This window comes from Sciurus carolinensis, chromosome 10 (assembly GCF_902686445.1).
Source record: "Sciurus carolinensis chromosome 10, mSciCar1.2, whole genome shotgun sequence".
NCBI classification, from domain to species: Eukaryota; Metazoa; Chordata; class Mammalia; order Rodentia; family Sciuridae; genus Sciurus; species Sciurus carolinensis.
Window position 1 is genome coordinate 138607029 of NC_062222.1, and position 20375 is coordinate 138627403.

The 20375-nt window shown below is 43.7% G+C and overlaps 1 protein-coding gene across 3 annotated transcripts in view; it reads right to left on the minus strand.

Moving 5' to 3' along the window:
- Positions 1–20375, minus strand: part of Htt (huntingtin) — a 141504-nt gene that overhangs the window by 69811 nt on the left and 51318 nt on the right. For all 3 annotated transcript variants that reach the window (XM_047565664.1, XM_047565665.1, XM_047565666.1), the window contains 17 exons: positions 19356–19436; positions 16840–17180; positions 13921–14044; positions 13541–13659; positions 12729–12840; positions 12369–12506; positions 11405–11563; positions 11219–11316; positions 10035–10174; positions 8761–8824; positions 8439–8539; positions 7857–8003; positions 6028–6148; positions 4531–4607; positions 3097–3248; positions 1829–2031; positions 86–212 (listed from right to left, as the gene is read on the minus strand). In XM_047565664.1, the coding sequence (XP_047421620.1) occupies positions 86–212; positions 1829–2031; positions 3097–3248; positions 4531–4607; positions 6028–6148; positions 7857–8003; positions 8439–8539; positions 8761–8824; positions 10035–10174; positions 11219–11316; positions 11405–11563; positions 12369–12506; positions 12729–12840; positions 13541–13659; positions 13921–14044; positions 16840–17180; positions 19356–19436 (2304 nt within the window). The remainder of the gene's footprint in view (positions 1–85; positions 213–1828; positions 2032–3096; positions 3249–4530; positions 4608–6027; positions 6149–7856; positions 8004–8438; positions 8540–8760; positions 8825–10034; positions 10175–11218; positions 11317–11404; positions 11564–12368; positions 12507–12728; positions 12841–13540; positions 13660–13920; positions 14045–16839; positions 17181–19355; positions 19437–20375) is intronic.

Sequence of the window (20375 nt, forward strand, 5' to 3'; positions counted from 1 at the left end):
CTATGTGCTTGATTTCCATAAAGCACCAAGTGCCGAGCTGGGCTATCGACCTAGACAGCAGCCTGTCCTCCCCCACACTGCGTACCTGTGCTGGCCTCACTGCCTTTCTTGGGGCTCAGCGGAGCAGATGCTTGTTCTCCTGGTTCTTTCTCCTTTCCCTTTCGTCGAATGGGACTTAGAGAAGGGGGGTTTGTTAGAGAAGGCAAGGCTGCCTAAAGTAGAAAACAAGACACAAGTGTGACAAATACAAAAAAAAGCTCAGACTACAACAGTGTGTGCATTTGCCAAGTGCTGGAAAGCACTGACTCATGCTGTCCACTGTCGCTCTGAACCCACTTTCACAGAACTCGGCCACTGTACACGCGTCGTCCGCCCTCTCTCCACACCACAACCATGTCTGGTAGGTCTGGCCCAGAACCTCCTAACAGGTGCAAATGGGCTGGAGATTGAAGGGGCCCTCAGGGAGTCAGGAGGGCCTGAGGCTATTGGAGCCCCCAGGCCATGTCCTCCAAAAAAAGGAAATCAGGGCACTCTCTGTGAGTTGGGACAGGACAGGCACAAAGCACTGTCCAAGGAACTTTCTGCCACAGTGGAAATGTTCCATGCCTGCATCAGCCAGGATATTAGCCACTTAACCACGTATGACTCTTGAGCCCTCAGAATGTGACTAGTGTGACTTAGGAGCTGACTTTCCAGCTTGTTAAATTTTCATTAAGTTTGAGTGTCAAAAGATGTCTGTGAGCAGAGGTGAAGGGTTGTGATAGCTCCAGCGCTTATCCAGAAAAGCGCATGTGCACCAGCCCTAGGACAGGACCTTTAAGGTTGGCAAGAAACACTGGACCAAGAAGTTCTAGAGAGGGGCAGGGATGGAGGAAATAGGAGGCTGCTGGAAGCAGGCTGGAGAGAAGGCTTAGCAATTTTTTTTTTTTTTTTGGTGGTGCTGGGGATTTTAACCTAGGGCCTTGTGCTTGTGAGGCAAACACTCTACCAACTGAGCTATATCCCAGCCCGAGAGAAGGCTTAGATGGGGAAGGGGGTCTGAAGAGTCCATAAAGGGGAAAAGAGAGGGCTAGAACAGTATCCTGGAGATTTAAAGACATGACCCTGGCAGGAAGAGTATTCCAGAAGGTGGTGGAAGGAATCAGACCAGATGGGGTTAAAGAAGGGATGGCTGAAGTAGGGAACAGAGTCCAGACAGGCAGGGCCAGAGATACCTCACCAAGAAGGTATTCCCACAGAGTGGGGAACACTAGGTGCTGGGTGGGGAGGTGGCTCTTCAGAAGAGCTTGAGAGGAGAGGAGACAGAGCTGGGTGAGTGTAAAGACAGAGCAGGCCAGACCTCCTCCTGTCTGGTGGCTGCTGGGTTGGCTTCTTCTTCGGAGGGCCAAGAACTTCTCAGAGATTTGGGGGCACTGGCTGGGAGAGGCTTATGGACGGAAAGAATCAGACACATCTGAACTAATGTCCCTTAAATTCACTGTGCAAAAAAAAAGTTAACATCTGTTTTGAAGCTCATTTTATTGAACTGTAACTCAAAGAAAAGTTAAGACTGTTTGCCAACACTGCCAGAGAGAGATGAGGCACACAGTAGTCACCACACCGAACCTCCCTGGCCGACGCCAAGAGCCTAGGACAGTGAGGCTTTTCCCCGCAGCCACAGAAGTTGACAGGCAGAAGAGAGCTCATGTTCTAATGCACTGGCAGGACACCAGCGATTCTGCTCACTTACAGCAGAAAAGAGTAAGAGGCAGACTTCCAGAGAAAGGTGCCCCAGAGACTCACAGCCACCAGAACTGGAGTACCACAGCGGTCCTGAGGAAGAAGTTACCTTGAGAGCTGGCCCAGGAGCCACGTCATCCAACACGTGGGCACAGATATTGATCACCTTCAGCAGGTGAGAGAAGAGCTGTTCCACCATGGGCACCAGGGTCCGATCCCCCAGAGCAGGCCAGACCTCCTCCTGTCTGGTGGCTGCTGGGTTGGCTTCTTCTTCAGAGGTCCAAGAACTTCTCAGCGATTTGGGGGCACTGGCTGTGACACAAGCACACGTTACTTCCGACCTCCACAGTGTGAGAAAATTGCTTGGGGGAACATATGTCACTAGACCCAGCTATGCTGAGATTCTGCTGGACTCCTGCACTTGATGCTCAATGGATTCCTCAAATTCAACATGCAAGTGACATGCCCCCAATATCTGTGTTTCCAATTTCCACAGATGTCACCACCACACACCAGCCCAGGATGCTAGCCTCACAACCAAAGTTCAGTTAGAGACCTAATCCTTGTATGAGTCTGTCTCCTTCATTCTTCCAGTCTTTCCACTCCAATTCCAAAGACACTATATGTTTGGATTGTCTTTTGCCTGATATTCTACATCAACCCTGTCACTGAGATCCACTATCTTCTCCTCCAGCCCTTATTCAGCCAGCAGAATGGTCTTCCTAAGAGAAGAGCTTGACTATCCCTTTCATGAAACGAGTCAATGGTTTCCCAAAGCCAAAAGAACAACTTATCCCCAAAGGTTTTAGTGGATTCCACCTCCTCATTGGTCACATTCTCCTCTCTCACCCCATCACAGGATCGCCTGTGACTTACCTTCCCCCAGCATCATACGACTTTTCACATCTCCATGACTCTGCATGTGCCAGACCCCATCTGGTGTGCCCTTTCCTGCCAGCCCATGAATCTGTACAAAGAAGCTACTTACAGCTACTCTGTGCTGCACCTGGCTTGGGTGCATGCGTCCCTTCCAGTCTAACCAACTTGAGGACAGCATCTAGACACTGTTACCCTCTTAAGGCCCCCAGGCCTGTGCCAGTGCCTGGCAGTGGTACCCACTAAAATGAAACTCAAGATGGTTTACCACAGCCAGCTAAGGGGCTGGACTGGGAAAAAGCTACCTTAAAATACCTAGAACAGAACAGCTGCTTATAAACACACTCATACACCAACACCTGAAGTTGTGGCTGAGGGAACAAGCTATGCCTTGCAATGATTCATGGTATTGTTTTTCCCTTACATGCTGGCCACCATCACTTCTCATAAGGAACCAAAAGCTAAAGTCCCAGAGTCCCTCTTTCAACTTGGTATCAGTACCTGCAAGCAAGTTTCCAGCCAAAACCAAAGCATCTTGATGGGCTGAGAGATCCAGGGGGAACCAAGCTGAAGAGAGCAGGGTAAGAATCATGGTGGCCATCCCGACAGTGCAGCTCTTCCTGGAATCCTCAGAGGCACTCTGTGGGGGAACCCTGCAAGCAAGATATGGGCAAGGCCAATGGAGGCCAAGGCTCAGGCAAGTGCCTCACTCTCTGATGCACCAGGCGGAAGGCAAGGCACGAAACCCTAGATAGGCTCAGAAATTCACTCCGTTTTTTTCAGCATTTTGAATGAGTACATTTTATTCCAGTGCCAAAAGTGCTCAGAAGTCAAGTCTAGTGCTACACCTGCAATCAGAAACCGTAGTTGCTCAGTCACAAGTTCCCTTCTTTCCATGAAAGAAGAATCATTCTAGACCAAGAATGCAACCCCCTCAAAACAAACATTAGGTGGCCATACATGACACATAAGAAGTCTGTATCACTTCCAAATGCAATGTGTGTCACCAAGGTGTCTGTCAGCCTGGGTACACATGAAGGTTCACTCTCTGGTGCAGCAGGAGACCCAGAACTATTACCCACTTGCTGGCAGGCCATCTATTGGAGGGAAATGACTTTAAAATGAAAATTGTTAATGTAAGCACCACAGTATACCTTGTAGTTCATCACAATTCATGTGCTAGTCTGTGAGCACTGGGTGGTGGTTGAGGGGGGCACCAGGGTTTGAAACCAGGGCACTTTACTACTGAGTTATATACCTTAAGCCCTTTTATTTTGAGAAAGAGTCTCACAACTTGTGATCAGCGTGGCCTCAAATCTGCCATCCTCCTGCCTCAGTCTCCCAAGTTGTTGGGATTGCAGGCATGCACCACTGTGTCCAGTCTTGATTTTTAATACATGAGGTAATTTTGGGAAGAATAAAATAAATTAGAAAAGTCTTTTGTCAGGTGTTTTAAGTTTTTATTTTTAAGAATAAAACAGATATTTGCAAATTTGCATTTGTTTTTGCACTGAAAATTTACTGCTAAACTAGCCACACTACTATCACTTTTTCTTTTTATCCCGAGTTTTAGTCCTTTTCTTTTTTGGTTCTGGATACTGAACCCAGGGTCTCGTGCATGCTAAGCAGAAAACTGATTGTATTTGGGGGAGAGGGGAGTATGAAAATGCCCTTAAATGAGCCCACGATCACATTCTTGAAACCCTAAGATGCCTAAGAACATTTGGCGCTCATTAGATTTACCACTAATTCAGTATTTCCAACAACTCCTCTCACTACTTTTCACACAACTAATAGGGCAGAAACAAGTATTCTATCAGATACATTTCAAAAAAGCCGACTTGATAAAAAACAGTAAGAGACAGAAAAAAGGTATTCCAGGAACTATGGCGTAGCGTGTAGCTGTGACAACTACAGAGGGAGGGAAATACATACCCACAATGCCACCCTGAGCTCCAGATGCAAGCTGGAAAGGCCGTGGAAAGAAGACTCAGAGCTTCACAGCAGCCGAACTGCAGAAGACAGGAGTGAGAGTGTCACACCCAGGGGGCTTGCCCTGCGTAAGGACTGCCAGCCCCCGAGAGCTAAACCGCAGCGACCGCCAGGCGGTCTGTGCTGGCGTGCAATTCAGACTTTAAAAAGAGATATGGCTAGACAAGTAAAACCTGAGTTTCACCATGGGTAGACCATTTCCCAGGGAAGCAAGACTAGCAGCGGTCAGCTCAGGCCTGGAGCTTCCCACTCTCCAAGGAAGGCCCTGGCAGCTGACTCCAGCTTCCAGTTCATCCCTCCCACCAGACTGCAGGAATCAGCAGGGAGGGATCCTGTGGGGTTTTGTATCCCAAGCCTAGAACAGGGCTCGATACACAAAGGCCACAATAAAACACGTAAGTTCATGATACCCTGAACACATCTAGGTTTCAAAAGCAATTATTTACTTAGCAAGACAGAGCAATCAATTGTCTGAGGTTTCTATAATATCCAAGAATTTCTATCACACAGACAAAAAGGTTTATCCTAGTAATCAAAAAATTAATATTACTTTTTGTATAATTGTTCCTTCTTTATTATAAAAGTAACACTTGTTCATTTTAGAAAACTTGGGAATCACTGAAAAATATAAAGAAGAAAATAAAAATCACCCACAATCTAAAAATTCAATTTGGCAACTTTTGTCAGTCATTTTTCTGAGTACACGAGAAGTGCATATCCATGAATATTATTTTTTCCTGCCTCCGATCCAACCATACATACCCATACATACAGCTTTGAATTCTTTTTCATTCAACATTATAATCCAAATTTTTATCTCTACACCTTGTTAACATTTGTCCAAAGCTTAATGCTAAGAATTAAGTCATAATCAAAATTTGAGCATTCCTGGATTCTGAGAAATTACAGGTATTTTCTTATTTCAGCATCATAAATAATGATACAGTTAACTGTATTATACAAAATGTTGGCATTTCTGATTTTTTTTCCCTTACTATATAAGATCACTAAGTTAATTATATTGGAGGTATGTTAAACTTCTGATACATTATCAATTCAGTTTCTGGTGGTTTTTTTTTTTTTTTTGGTGCTGGGGATCGAACCCAGGGCCCTGTGCTTGTAAGGCAAGCACTTTACCAACTGAGCTATCTCCCCAGCCCCTTCTGGTGGGTTTTATTTTCATTCTTATGTCTTCCTAAATTAGTCGATTTTTTTTTTTTTTTTTTTTAACAAAGAGCATATATTATTTCAACCATCAGAAACAAATAGCTCTTCACCACTCCCACTGGAATGAGGCAAGATTCTGCTGACAAAGAACAATTCCTAACTAGGCCCCACAGAAACTGCAGGTCTGACCCAGGGTCTCACCACCATGACCACAACTGATCACAAGACACACTGGAAACAATTCCTTAAGCCCCAACTGAGAAAGAGACTCACCGTGAGCGCCCGTGTGGTTGATGTGATGAGCTTGTGAGACACTGCAGCAATCACTCTCGAGAGGTTGCCTTCCAGAGTGACGTCTGTTATACTTGGCAATAAGTTATAGCCTCTATAGAGTCTATTTAAAAAAAAAAAAACAAAAAACCCAGAAATTTGAGATTCACCGTTAAAGCGTATGGTATTTTTCATCATCAAATGTCACTTTAAAGTTTTCAAATCAAAGGCCAGGGCTGAGAGTGAAGTTCAGGGGTACAGCACTTTCCTAGCATGTGTAAGGACCTGGGTTCAATCCCTAGCACTGTGAAAAATAAACAAAAATTAAAGGCTGGAAGAAGACAAAACTTTAGAAGTCTCAACTTTAAAGTTAAGAAAAGACTAGAAATAAATCTGGTCATATTTGGCAAGAAAGAACATACCCTCCATACCCTCCAGGCACACCACACACCGTCAGCAGCATGGGGGTTACCCACTCCTCACACCTATCATCCAGCAATCCCTCCCGCTGGAGGTGCCCAAAGCCCTCCTGAGCCCAACACAGAAGAAATCCCCTTCTGCACTGCTGGGCTCCTGAGCACTGTCTCCAGATTCCATTCATGCCATTTGTCCATCTCTACCCCTGCAAAATTCTACTTCCCCAATGGTTTAAATGAAGCCCATGCAGGGATCATGTACCATTCACTTTCCTGTCCCTCACAGGATCTTTCCCACATGACACTCAACAAGGAATCGGTGGAGAATCTGATTTGCCCTCTCAGTGATTCTGACAGAGCAGGCAATTAGGCAGGAAACAGCTGCACCACTGGTAAACTGTCTACCATGCAGACACAAAGGAGCACAGCTGAATACCCGGAGGTGAGTTCCTGTCTGCAACTGCACGACTTTCACAGCAGTAGCTAGCAACCATTGTGCTGATATGTCAGACCCATCTCTGCCGCCCTCTGGTACTTTTGTTCTGGAATAACATCTAAAAAGAGCCACTGACTCCAAGCCCCCCAAATTCCTCGAAATCGAAGTCTCACACTGCTTCCATTTGTCTTCAATGAATATTTATGCTGAATCTTTTCAAACAGAAAAAATATCTGTTCTAAGGTTAGAAGAGGAGATAGAAGACAGTCTGGAAACAACGTCCACGTGTGTGTCTTTTTTAAGTGGTCTTTACACAAGAAAAGATGTTTATTTGGGAATATGACTTTAAATTTTGCTGAGTTCCAAATTCAGGAGAAAAGTACTAAGTGATCATTTAAGCTGAGATATCACTTGGTCAAGTTTAAAAAAAACAAAACAAAACTCCAGCAGAAAACAGTCATATAAAACCAACGTTAAAAATAATGCTTAAAGGACAGTTTAAAGGCACGGCACTATTGCCGAGGCAATCTCTAAAGAAACCTGCACTGCCATCGACGTGCTTCTGCCGCGCTTGCCTGGATGGCATAGGAGAGAGTCTGTGTGGCTGATGGACGCCAGCCTGGTTTGCACAACACGGGCCAAACAGCATGGACACTTGGCACCAGGCCACCCTCCTGAAGAGTCACAAGAGTGGCAGAAGGTACTCTCTTCAGAGGGGTGTCAATAAGTGAGAATGTTCAGTGACAAGCTTTCAGGTCACACACCCAAGTGTAGTCAGCACAAGGGAGGCAATGCACTCACGATAAGTGACAAGCCTGCCAGTCCTGAAAAAAGACAGGTGGCCTCCAAAGGCAGAGGACCTGCTCTAGCACCCTGACCAAACCTGTCTCCTTCAGGAAGACAGAACATGCAGGGGAAACCCAGGAGGGCGCCAGGAGAGGCCCACTCTGCCAACAAGCCTGGGCACAGAAGTCACCTACCTGGTTATGGTGCTGACGGAGAAGTGAGATGGAGGCTGCGTCTCGTGCATGAGGAGTTTCAGGTAAACACTGCTTTGATCTCTTGCCACGGCCACCACTGGATCAGCCTGTCCTTGGTCACATTTATAAAACAGCTTTGGGACAAGCCTACCGTGAAAGGAAGGCTGATATACTCAGAAGGCACGTGAGACTCACCCATGGTCCCCACCGCCCCCTCCCAGGGCTGAGCCTGAGTCCTTCAGCAACAGAAACATGGTAGCACAGGTCACAGCAAACTGCCAGGAGGCAATCTGAACTGAAGGTGACTTTTTTCCTTCTTAGTGTTATTCTCTATATTCCGAAATTTTGAAAATGCAAGAGTATTACATTTACATTGGAAGACTGCTCTTTTTTTAAAATTATCATTTTAGACTCTTAGGTTACTGAATAATTTTTTTATAGTTAAGAGAAGAAATTTTTACAATGAGCTCAAGAGACTCAGAAGTACTTCCTTATCCCTCTGAACTCCCCACTTTTCCCATTCGCATACCATTTACACTTCAACTACATGAGTGAACAAAGAGATAAAGTACTGGCAAATACCTTACTAACACTGCTGCGGCAACGTGTCGCACCCTGGGGTCTTCATCCCCAAGCAAATAGATGACAACATTATTGAGCACTCGTTCTTGCAGTTTTAAAAGCTTTAGAGAGATAGGTAATAAAAATAAACATAATCTCTATATTTGACCAAATCTGAGGTATTTTAGAAAGCAGGTGAGGAAGAACTCAAGATGCCTAGTCTTAAATTCACTCCACACAGTCACACTTTCATCAAGCATTCAGAAAAATCCCACACTACTCAGAGGCCCTGCCAACACAGGTTCCAGGAAGGCAGGACAGTCTCACAAAAGGAGCTGCTCACCCCTGTATAATGATGAGCCCCTCTATGTAAGTCTTCTGCTTTTGCCTCCAAAAAGCTCACCGACCTAAAGAGAACATATCAACAGTGACGTCAGCCAGGCAGCAGCAGTCACTCAGGGACAGCCTGACCTGCTCTGCAGCTGGGACTTGGAGTTGAAGATGCTCCTCTGAGCACCAAGGAGTGCTCAGAGGCAGCACTTCCTCTAAATGACAAAAAGACGAATGGGTTTAGCTTCACAGCGCTCCCACAATTCCATCAATAAGGGAGTACTCTGAACATGGTTTTTCTGCTACTTTGGAAGACTCTGAGCACCCCATACGTCAGCTCACATGGCCACGGAAGGGGTGAGTACGCTGCAGACCCAGACCTGCTCAGTGGCCCCAACACTGGGGCAAGAAAGGTAAAACAAAGTGCTGGGGGGAAAAAAATCTCCAAAAACCCCACTTTATTTAGGAAATGAAAGCTGCAAAACATCAAGTTTTGTTGTTGTTACATTTTGGTTTTTGGAGCTAGGGATTGCACACAGGGGCACTTAACCACTGAACCACACCCCCAGCCCTTTTTATTTCCTATTTAGAGACAGGGTCTCCCTAAGTTGCTTAGGGCCTCACTAAGTTGCTGAGACTGGCTTTGAACTGTGACCCTCCTGCCTCAGCCTCTGGAGCCATGGGATTACAGATGTGTGCCACCACGCCCAGCTCAAGTTATTTTTTAATTAAAACAAAATACAAGCAAGCTGCCTCCCTTAGATTCAGTATAATGATGACTACATGCTTTTTAAACAAACAGAATATATAAGCTACATTTTTTAAAAAGCTTGACAAGGACTGGGGTTGTAGCTCAGTGATGGAGCAAATACCTAGCACATGCAGTGCTGGGTTTGAACCTCAGAACCACATAAAACAAACAAACAAATAAATAAAATATAAGTATTGTGTCCATCTACAGCTTAAAGAAAAAATAAAAAATAAAAAAAGACAAGGTGATGAAATTCAGGGCTCTTCTTCCCAACACCCACAACACCTGAGACTACCAGAAAAATCTGGTCCTCTACCTGTATTTAAAAAAAATTTTTAAAGCAAAAAAAAGAACAAAAATAAAACTAAAACACCCTGGAAAGGAGCACATCACTGTCTCCCACCTGACCTCCATGGACGGGAGGGACAGAAGCTTTACCACCATCACTAACTACATCAAATGACCCCAGGAATTTCTATTCTGACCTTGAGCTTCTGAGCTTTCATACATTAAACCAAGGAACTCGACTCACTCACCTGAAGTCAATCTCTGCAAGAGTCTCCAAGAGCTCCGTTCTCACCAGCCAGTAGGAGCTACTCCTCAGCGCCAGCAGGTCAATGAGCAGTTGCAGCCCTAGGTCACTGTGGCTGCTGCTGCAGAGACTCATGACACAGAGCTGGAAGAAGTCAGGGGGAGGGCAGTGGGGTCGGTCACCAGCAGCTACGCTGACGCCCCTGGATGGCAATCCACACACCTGCCAGCTTTGTGGCTTTCTAAGCTCAACAGGGAAGCTGCAGGCTTTTACAAATATTCATGGTATACATTTTACCTTAGTAAAATCAAGTTTAAAAAGTAAATGTGTCCCTCGCACATGATTTTGTTTTTTTCTCCCTCTCATTTCTTCCCATGTCATGGCCTCAACTCTCAAACAGCAATTTCAAGAATACTCGTCATTGGTTATAAGAGAGATGTGCGACAGAATCCTACCACCAACTTTTAACGTAGACGCAGGTAAGGGGGAGGACCCCACACCATGCAGCACTCAGTGATGTTGCTATGTTCTTCAATGCACAGGGAACACAGCAGAGTTTCTGTGTCCCCCAAGACCTCTAAGTATGTTGACTCACAGCTAACAGCATACCCTGCTGTCTACACATCTGACCTGCTTTTGCTCAAAAGGAAACAAGACTGACTCAGACAAAAAATTGGAATGAGAGAAAAATTACTATCAGGCCATGAGATTTTATTAAAAGGGAGATTTTTCTACACATTTGACCAATGCAGGGTGCTTCTCATTCTGACCTTTACTGGTTGATTTTTACTATTGTTGACTATAAACTGTGACTTCTGAGCAATAAAAGTCCCACATTCTCTCAATTCAGAGAACAAGACTACCCATGTGGCTCACTTTGACTTTTGGCATTCTGTAGGCCTAAGACAATATTTTTTATTATACAGATCTTACATTTAAAAATAGCAAGATGTAGTTCTACACATACCATCACTTTAGGAGAAGGCATATTTCAAGTATTAAAACAAACTAAATTTTATTAAACTTTTAACATAATTGGCAATGCTTTTTCTAAAGCTGAGTGATGGACACACAGAAGTTAATTATCGTTTATGGCTTTACAATGTGTGGACATGTTTTACAAAGCTCTAGTTTTGTATTAACAATATCCACCCATCAAAAGAATGGTTTATACAAGACTATGCTCACCCTCACGGCAGTACAAGCCAACTTGCAAGTAACAGAAGACTGATCCTTCAAAGTTTTCCGCAGCAGAGGGATGCAGTCCACCAGAGAAAATGTATTTCCTGAGCAGAAGAACATGTGATAAACATCTTCACGTGAACTTCTCATGGCAACGGAATCTAGAAAAGACTACTGAGAACTGGCTGTTACCTGTCAGGGTTCTAATGGTGCCCAGCCAGTCACCCACATGGAAGCGGGACCTACTGAGGATAGAGCAGATGAGGGTCCCACAGAGAATGGCCGTGGCGCCTCTGACCTGTGGGTCTCCATGATCGATGTAGTTCAGGATGTCTGACACATACTGCTCCTCTGTGGAGACAAATCCCCCATCACTGTACAACTTTCTACAAACCAGCCAACCATCAACTTTCTACGTCTAACTAAAAGCTTAATTCTCAAAAAAGAAAAAGGGGGCCTTCCCAAACCTGTAAGTGACTTGGCTATAATAAGCCTAAATGATTAAAAAAAAAAAGTTCTGGTACTTAAGGATTCCATATTCATCATATGGCTGATATGTCCTCAACAAAACAGATTTTTGGGATTATAATTTTAGGCTATCAGATAACAACCAAGAATTCAAGATTTCATTTCAAAATGAAGATCAGAAAAACTCAAAACTATTACACATTTACCTAATGTAAATTCAAAAGCAATATGTGCCCTCTTGCCCACAGAAAAAGACAAAGTGAAGGCAGGAGACAATTCTATTGCACAATGACCATGTGACAAGGGACAGGGCCTGCTGTTGCCCTTACCAGTCTCAGCTGGTCCCTACTCCCCGCTGAGCGTGAATGGCTGGTCAAGGAGAGTGTGACTCAGACAATTTTTGACAATGCAGTTTGTGTTTTAGGTATACATCCAGTGTACATAAATAGCTCTTTTGCTTCCAGATTTCAATGTTCTCGTTTTGTGTTTCCAGTACAAACACAGCCATCTACAGGGAGTCCATGAAACTAGGAATACTACTACTTACATGCCTGTGGAAAGCTACAACACAACTCAAATGCACGAACTGACTTAAAGCACTGCTCTGAAACCGAGAGTGCCACAACTGCCGGAAATAGTTTTAAAAACAGTGAGACGATCTGAGGAAAAAGGAGCACTGTGAACATACCAGGGCATTCTGTGGTGTCGAGAGGTACTTTGTACAGCTTGCTGAAGAAAGACTCTGGATGAAGGGCCACGGCTGCTCCAACACAGCTGAGGGCCAAGGCCTTCACACTAACCCTCACGTCCCTGTCTGGAACCAGTGCTGCAAAAAAAACCACCAGGGCCACCTTCAGCTTCTACAAATCAACAAAGCCGGACCCTACACGCTACCTGCCCCTCATTTCCTTCCTCCCCACATCAGTCCATGGATGACTCTTGGCTTATTATAGCCAAGCTCTCTCCAATAACAAGGTGATAACTGGCCACCAAGGTGATCTCTGGAGCCCCAAGAATTCTACCTCTGCAACTGCCCTTCCATGCTTACCATTTTTTTCCCCAGTTAACAAAAATGAAGCAGATAGAAGGCGGACACAATGGACCAGAGGAACAGAATCATCATCGGTAGATTGACCTATGTCACCTTTGATTCGGCAAGGCTATAACAGAGAAAGGGACATTTGTCTGTCTTACAATCAGAACCAATACGCTCGGTTATTAGCGCATTCAACAAATAATTCCAGAATGGCAATTATGCCGGATGACAGGGACAGAGGTGCCTGTTTCTGCCCATATACATGAGAGCACAACTGAATAGGACAGCCAACAAGTCAGAGCCCTATGACATGGGTCAGGGTCTGTGGCAGAGGACTAGCTCAGCAGGCAGGGAGGTGCCTGGACAAGGAGCCAAGAAGCAGAAGTTGCCAAGTTAGAAGGAATAGGCCCGATGCCAGGAGACGTGGGACGAAGTGTTGGAGGATGCAGTTATACTTGGGGAGACTAAGCTAACAAACACATTCCCACTGTCCTCAACGATTTTAAAATTAATTGTGAAGACAGCACAATGCAAAAGATTAACAGCATAAAAAGAGAGATTTCCAACCATGCAACGGAACAAAAATAAGAAATGTTACAAGGCCATGCACAGGCATTATCAAATGAATGGCCCAAGAAACCAGGACACACAGTGCTCAGCCAGAGCAGATGTGTTAGGGCAGGGCTCTCCACAGAGGCTGAATCTGTGTAGTCCCTAGAGAGACCAAAAAGAAGGGTAGCCCAGGGAGTGGTCAGTGCCTAGAGACAGAAAGCAATAAACAGGAACCAAGGCAAGTTTAGCTGCCTCACACACACGTAGCTCACCTTGTTCTCTTGATCAGCAGACTCAGCAGTTTCATCTCTTGATACAAATTTATCCATACTGCTGTCAGAAGGTTGTCTGCTGTGACCCATGCTTTCCAATAAATGTGCTTGTTGAAGGGCTGCAAAAATACAGAAATTAAGATAGCCAAGTTTCCAATAAAGATACACATGCACATCTACACAATAAAAACACAAAAGCAAAAATTTAGATCAAGAAAGTATGATCATTCCTAAATGGGCCATTTTCATCTGCTATCGATAACTCAGAAAATAAAGATATCAAAAGGCTTGTTCTTAGAAGCAAAGATGAAATTAAGAAGTCCAAAGCTGAAAGCTGAAGTCCAAAGGATTTCCCAGTGCAGCACCTAAGGTCAGCTCACCCAGAGAAGAGCTCCGGAAGGCTTCTGAGGCCTCGTCAGGAAGAGCACCTGCAGCTTCCTCTTCTTCATCTTGTGGCTGTCCAAGATGCATGCCTGAGAACTGACTGTCAGCACCGTCTAACACCTAAGTGGATCAAGGGGGTCTGTGAGCATTCTGAAGTGTGATCGCTGAGGTGTCAGCCCTCCAATGTGGCAAGGCCAAAGCCACAAACAGCACAGGTGAGGCATGTGACACACACAGAACACCAAGACCATTCACTCACTGCACATGAATATATGTGTAGAAACCGCCAAGAGTGTGCTGATCACATGCCACTACTACTTTAAGAAAAGCTTTACAACTCTGAAATTTCAAACAAGAAACTTCTCATTAATATAAAAAGAAAAAACCCAATGAATCTCTTTGAGAACAAATTTTATAGTAAGTTAGAAATAAGTACAATGCTTCTAAACAAAAACATAACATCTCATAAGTGCTACTGTTTAGTCATGATTCCACACTGCCAAACATTCACTTGAAATCTTCTGTATGATTTACCTGAAAAAATGAGCAATGGATTCTAAAACGACTAGCAGATTATTATTGAAATAATTATACTACTATATCATTTTTTTAAAAAAATCACTCCGAATTCCTCACCAGAGGAAAAGAAAAAATAAAATCAAGCTACCTATTCAAAAGCAAGGAAGAACAATATTTCCTCTGCCCCCTCCAAAAGGCTTCCTTCCCCACAGGTCTGGCTAGTTGGTAACATTTACTGCCCACCCTGCACATGCTTCACAGGCAGTGCCTCCTTAGTCTCCAGAACAGTCACACACAAGTACCCATCAGTCTCACCTTCATGGAACACGAAAGTGAGGCACAGAAAGGACACAGGACTCTGGGTCACGCAGCCAGATCCAAGGTTCCTCCCAGCATGTGGAGTGTGCCTATCCAGCTCACTTTGCTCACTTTGCTTGGAGGCACTTACTGCCATCTGCCCATGTACTTATTCATATAATCTGACTGCTGGTTAATCACCCGTCCTGTACACACAGGAGCACACACTAGGAAAGGGGAGGGGAAACAATGCACTGTGGTCACACCTGGACCAGGGCCTACTTTCAAACAGAGTTTTAGAGGAACACAGTGCTGCCTGGTGTTTACATGCTGCCTGGGTTGGCTTTCACACGTAGCAGCAGAGATGAGAGAAGGTGAACTGGCCACAGAGCCCACACAGCCCACAATGCCAAATGTGTCCTAACTGGACCCTTTTAGTAAGGCCTGACAACCCTCACCCTGGAAAATCAGCTGAAGGAAAGCAGAAGTTTCAGGTGCTGGAGCTTAGACTTCGCCCCTACCACTACCACTTTTGGAACAATCCTAGAACATAACAGGCAATCAATGAATTTGCTTAATAAACAATTAGTGATTAAAGGATATGGAAGCAACTCATAAATCAGATAGACTCATGCTAATGGGACACATATCAAGGGCAGAAGCTTTGATCCTTAAAGGTCTGTGAGCTAAGAGCTCCAAGTTGAAGGCTGATGACAGATCCCCAACTAGCACATCAGGACATTAAGCTGCCAGTGACAGCACAGGGGCAGGGAAGGCGACCAGCACTGCTACGGCCACATCTCAAAGCATGCTCCACTTCTGATTTGTAATCCAGGGTTTTATGTTCATTCTAGCAAGTCATTTCATTTTAGAAATGTTTTGCAGAATTTAAAATTTAGAGGCAAGCTGAAAATTTCACACGTCCTTAATAAAATATATTCAATACTAGTAAAACATTTAATCATATAAACATCTTAAAATTAAATCTGGGACGTAAAAACAATTCCACTTCTGGGTATACACCCAAAAGAACAGAAAACAAAGAGATGGATGCACATCCCTGTTCACAGCAGCACAATTGACAATAGCTGAACTACAGAAGCAACAAGCAAAATGTGGTCTATCCATATATAGAATATTGTTTAAAGTTAAAAATGAGAAATTCTGACAAATACTAAGTGAAATTCTGACATGATGAGAAGTGAAATAAGCCAACTGCAGAAGAACAAACACCACACCCATGGGAAGGACCCGAGTCACACTCAGAGACAGAAAAGAGAACGATGGTTTTCAGGGGCTGGGAAGGGATAGGAAATTAAGGGTTCCATGGGGGCAGAGTTTAAGTTTAGGAAAATGAAAACAATCACAGAGGTGGAAGATGTGATGGCTGCATGACATTATGTAAGTGTCCTTAATGCCACAGAACTGTACACCACAAAACGGTTCAGACATCAATCCCAACACTGCTAACAGGGGGAAAATGTTAAGATAGTAAAATGTATGTTATGCATACTTTACTACAATAAAAAAAGAAAACAAAATAATGGGCATAAAACTCAGCATACACTTGTACCAAACTTTCTGATTATACAATCCTTGAGGTGACTCCTGTTCATGAACTCAGAGAACAAAGGGACTGAAATTCACACTGTTATAAAATGGAATATGTTGAAAATGCATCTAAAAAGTCAAAAAAAGTGTTGAAAATAAATTACAGTATTGTTATCAATCACGTTTCTCGAAGACTACAGATCTGTATAATGATGGGCTCCTTCAGGAATTTAAAAAACAATGACTAAAACAGGGCCCAACAAAAGAGCCGTAAAGAAAGTGAACAGAGTTTTAGCAGTGCATACAGTCAACTAACCTGGTTTTGGACCCTCATGTTCAAAAGACACTAGGCGTCTCCTTCAGTGAAGGTATCAGACAAGGCCCAGCTCTCATTAAAGACCTGAGCTGGTAACCTCCGGGCTGTTACTGGTGGTGGGGGAGGGCCCAACAGGAGAACAATGAGGAGGAGGGCCCAGGTCTGGCCTCCAGAAAAGAGCTCAGGAGTATAGCAGGAGCTTTGCAAGATGAGGAACCCTCTGCCCACTTACAATTTCAGAACTGTCAGAAGGGGTGACTGCTGAGTCAGGCCCTTCGGTGGTGGTCTGGGAGCTGTCGCTGATGGGCGAGGAGGCCTGGGTCCCATCGTTCAGATCCACGGCAGGGTCAGATGGGACAGCGCTGACCTGGCTGGAGCTGTGGCTCAAGATGTCCTCCTCATCCCCGTCAGTGGCAGCGCTGGCCAAGTCGCAGCCAGACAGATCGACAGAGTCCGCCTGCAACGTGTGCTGCGACCGTGGCTGCTCCGTGATGATGTCATGACCCACAGACCCAGCGGCAGAGACCCCCGAAGCAGCAGCAAGCTCACCACCAATCTCGCCCTTCACGGAGGCTGAAGACAAAGAAATGTCAGGTGGCCAGAGGAAACTTCCACTAGGGGATCAGAGGTGTCTAAATAACAAAAAGTTTATGGTCATAAAATGTTCTAACTGCAAAACATCCTGAAATGCAGTGGAAACATGAACTAGTGGCACACAGGGCTGTCTTCAAACCCGACTACTGTAATCCTATCAGTAAGACAACCATCACCAGCAGATGTAATTAAATGCTCTGAATATTTTCAAGTTGTATTTCACTATAAAAGCCAAACCTCAACACCAGGCAGAACGGCAGCCATCAAGAATACGAACAATAAATGCTAGAGAGGATATGGAGAAAAATGATCATTTTTACACTGTTGGTGTGAGTGTAAATTAGTACAACCACTTTGGAAATCAGCATGGAGGCTCCTCAAAAGACTAGGCATGGAACCACAGTGTGACCCAGCTATACCACTCTTCAGCATTTACCCTGAAGAATTAAAAAGTCATCTAACTACAGGGATACATGCACACCCATGTTTATAGCAGCACAATTCACAGTAGCCAAACTTTGGAACCAGCCTAGGACTCCATCAGCAGATGAATGCATCAAGAAAATGTGGTATGTATACACAAAGGAGTTTTATTCAGCAATAAAGAAAAATGAAATAATGTCAATTACAAGAAAATGGATGGAAACTGAGACCATTATGTTAAGCAAAATAAGCCAAATTCAGGTCATCACGGATCATGTGTTTTCTCTCCTATGTGGAAGCTAGAGAGGAAAAAAAAGGAAAGGCAAAGAAAGGTGGGGGCGTGGAGAGCTTGTGAAATCAGTAGAGGGAAGGGATCAGGGATGGAGGTTGGGAAACAGGGAAGGAGGGGGAGGTACTGGGGAGTGACATTGGCCAAATTATATTGTTATTATTGTGTGCATGTGCAAATATGTAACCAAAAATCCCATCATTACGCACAACTATAATGCACCAATAAAAAATGTAGAAAGAGAACAAAGGAAAAGGGCTGGGGGTATGGCTCGATGGCAAAGTTCCCCAGGTTCAATCTGCAGTACCCCACGCGCGCGCACACACACACACACACACACACACACACAGCAAAACCCAAGTGCAAGTTCTTAAGCAACTACTCTAGTCTTGGTAGGGCACAAACACCTGGGGCTCTGAGCAAGCATCGGTCAGGAATTCACTGTTGCTCTTGGGGGCATTCACCTTCTTCTAAAACCTGTTCAAGATCCCTAATCCAGTCCCATCCACCTGCAGGCTAAATATATACCACATTTTCCCAGGTTCATTTTTAAATTCCCATTTAGAAACAAAACAAAAACAAAAAAACACTATATAAAAACTACTTCATAAAGATGGACCCCTAGGGGCTGGCGTTGTGGCTCAGTGGTAGAGTGCCGGCTTAGCATGTGTGAGGCACTGGGTTCCATCCTCAGCACCAAATAAAAAGATAAACAAATAAAATGCATGATGTTCATTTACAACTATAAAAAGATAACCCCCCAAAACAAGATGGACCACAAGCTGTGGGCAGTGGTCACTCCAGGGGGCAACTGGGTCAGGAGCACTTGAGGTTTATAGTATTTAACACAGATAATTTTCTGTTGTTTATCTTTTCCAGCTTTGTTATCAGAAATAAAATCTATATTTATTTTGTAATATAAATAAGTAATTATGACTGGCATTATTTGGATTTTCCTTCCCAAATACCTTGGACTTACTTTCATTTATCTAAAACTATTATTTTGGATAGGATTATACACACAAACTACCTCATTTAATCCAGATATTAATGTCTTAAGTTAAAACTCATCTTCATGAAGTATACAAAGAACTTAATTAGATAACTAACTGTAAACAGAGGTAGATTCTTGCAAGTTAAATCATCAACAGACAATTTTTCATCCCATTCTCCCCATCCAATTCCTGAGACATCTCCACCTAACACCCCAACTGAAGAGGATAAGCCTACCTTCAAACCAGCCCTCCCCACAGAAAACACAATCATACACACTTCAAAATGAACATAATAAGAGAAGCTGTGAGAACTGCCAACTACCTTAGCAGGCTGACCCCCATGCCACGCCTACCCCTGCTCTCTGCTGGCTGAGGGGCTGGGGCAGGCAGAGGTGGAGACAGCAGACAAACAAAGGCCAACACTGGCTACTCACTGACAAAAACTACCTGCAAAAGCAGAGCTGCTGACTTCCGACCTGGATTCTGAGTCATCCTCCAAGGCTTCTTCTTCTCCCACGAGCACTTTGCCTAGTAAATAATGAAGCCATATTCCCTATAAGTTTGCTAAAAGTAAGGACTTAAAAATTCAAATAAATGCACATCCTAAGCTGAAAAATGTATTTAATTTATGCTCACAGTTTATGATCATATATTTTTATACCTCTAAAAAGTGTCAAATACAAAGAATGCAAAGATATAATGTTTATAATACTATTAAATTAAATAAACCTATATGGTTTAACAGCAATGATTGTCAACTGTACCATAAAATATTTTAATAATTAGTATCGATTCATTCAACTAATATCATTGCAAATAATTTATATTACTATTAAACTTAAAATGGTAAGTTATAACTGAAAAGATCTGATTCTATTAGCATTGGAAAGTCCATCTCCTATATCCAATGGCACATCAGAATTTACACAAAATTTTTATATATAAATAAAAATCACTTTCATTTTATTATCTTCTAATTTTCTAGACTATGGTTAATTATTAGAACTCAAGTACCACATTATCTGAGGATGAATATTTAACAAAGTTCTAAAATACATTTTATAATTTGTGTTCAAAATTATATTAAGAAAAAAGAAACCAAAAGTTGAAATATGATTTAACTTAGGACACAATTGTTACGGCTGCACTACATACAAATGCCACTAAATAGTTACTGGCAATTTCCAATTTCTTACATAAGTCAAAGCTGTGCTAACTCTCATAAACTTACACGATCTGACATTAAAAGCATAGAATAAAATCAGCAAAGGAAACCCAAAATCTAGGTGAAAGGAATACACAGTAACATGGCACAAAACTGAACAAACTAAACAAAGGGGCCTTTTATCCCTGAACAGTGAATGTGGACGTTAACGCAGTCTCCATCCTCCAATTCCGGGGTGTACGAACATGTGCCATGGACCCCTCCCCAGGGCAGGCCTCTTAGAAGGAAGCAGGGCAGGCTGC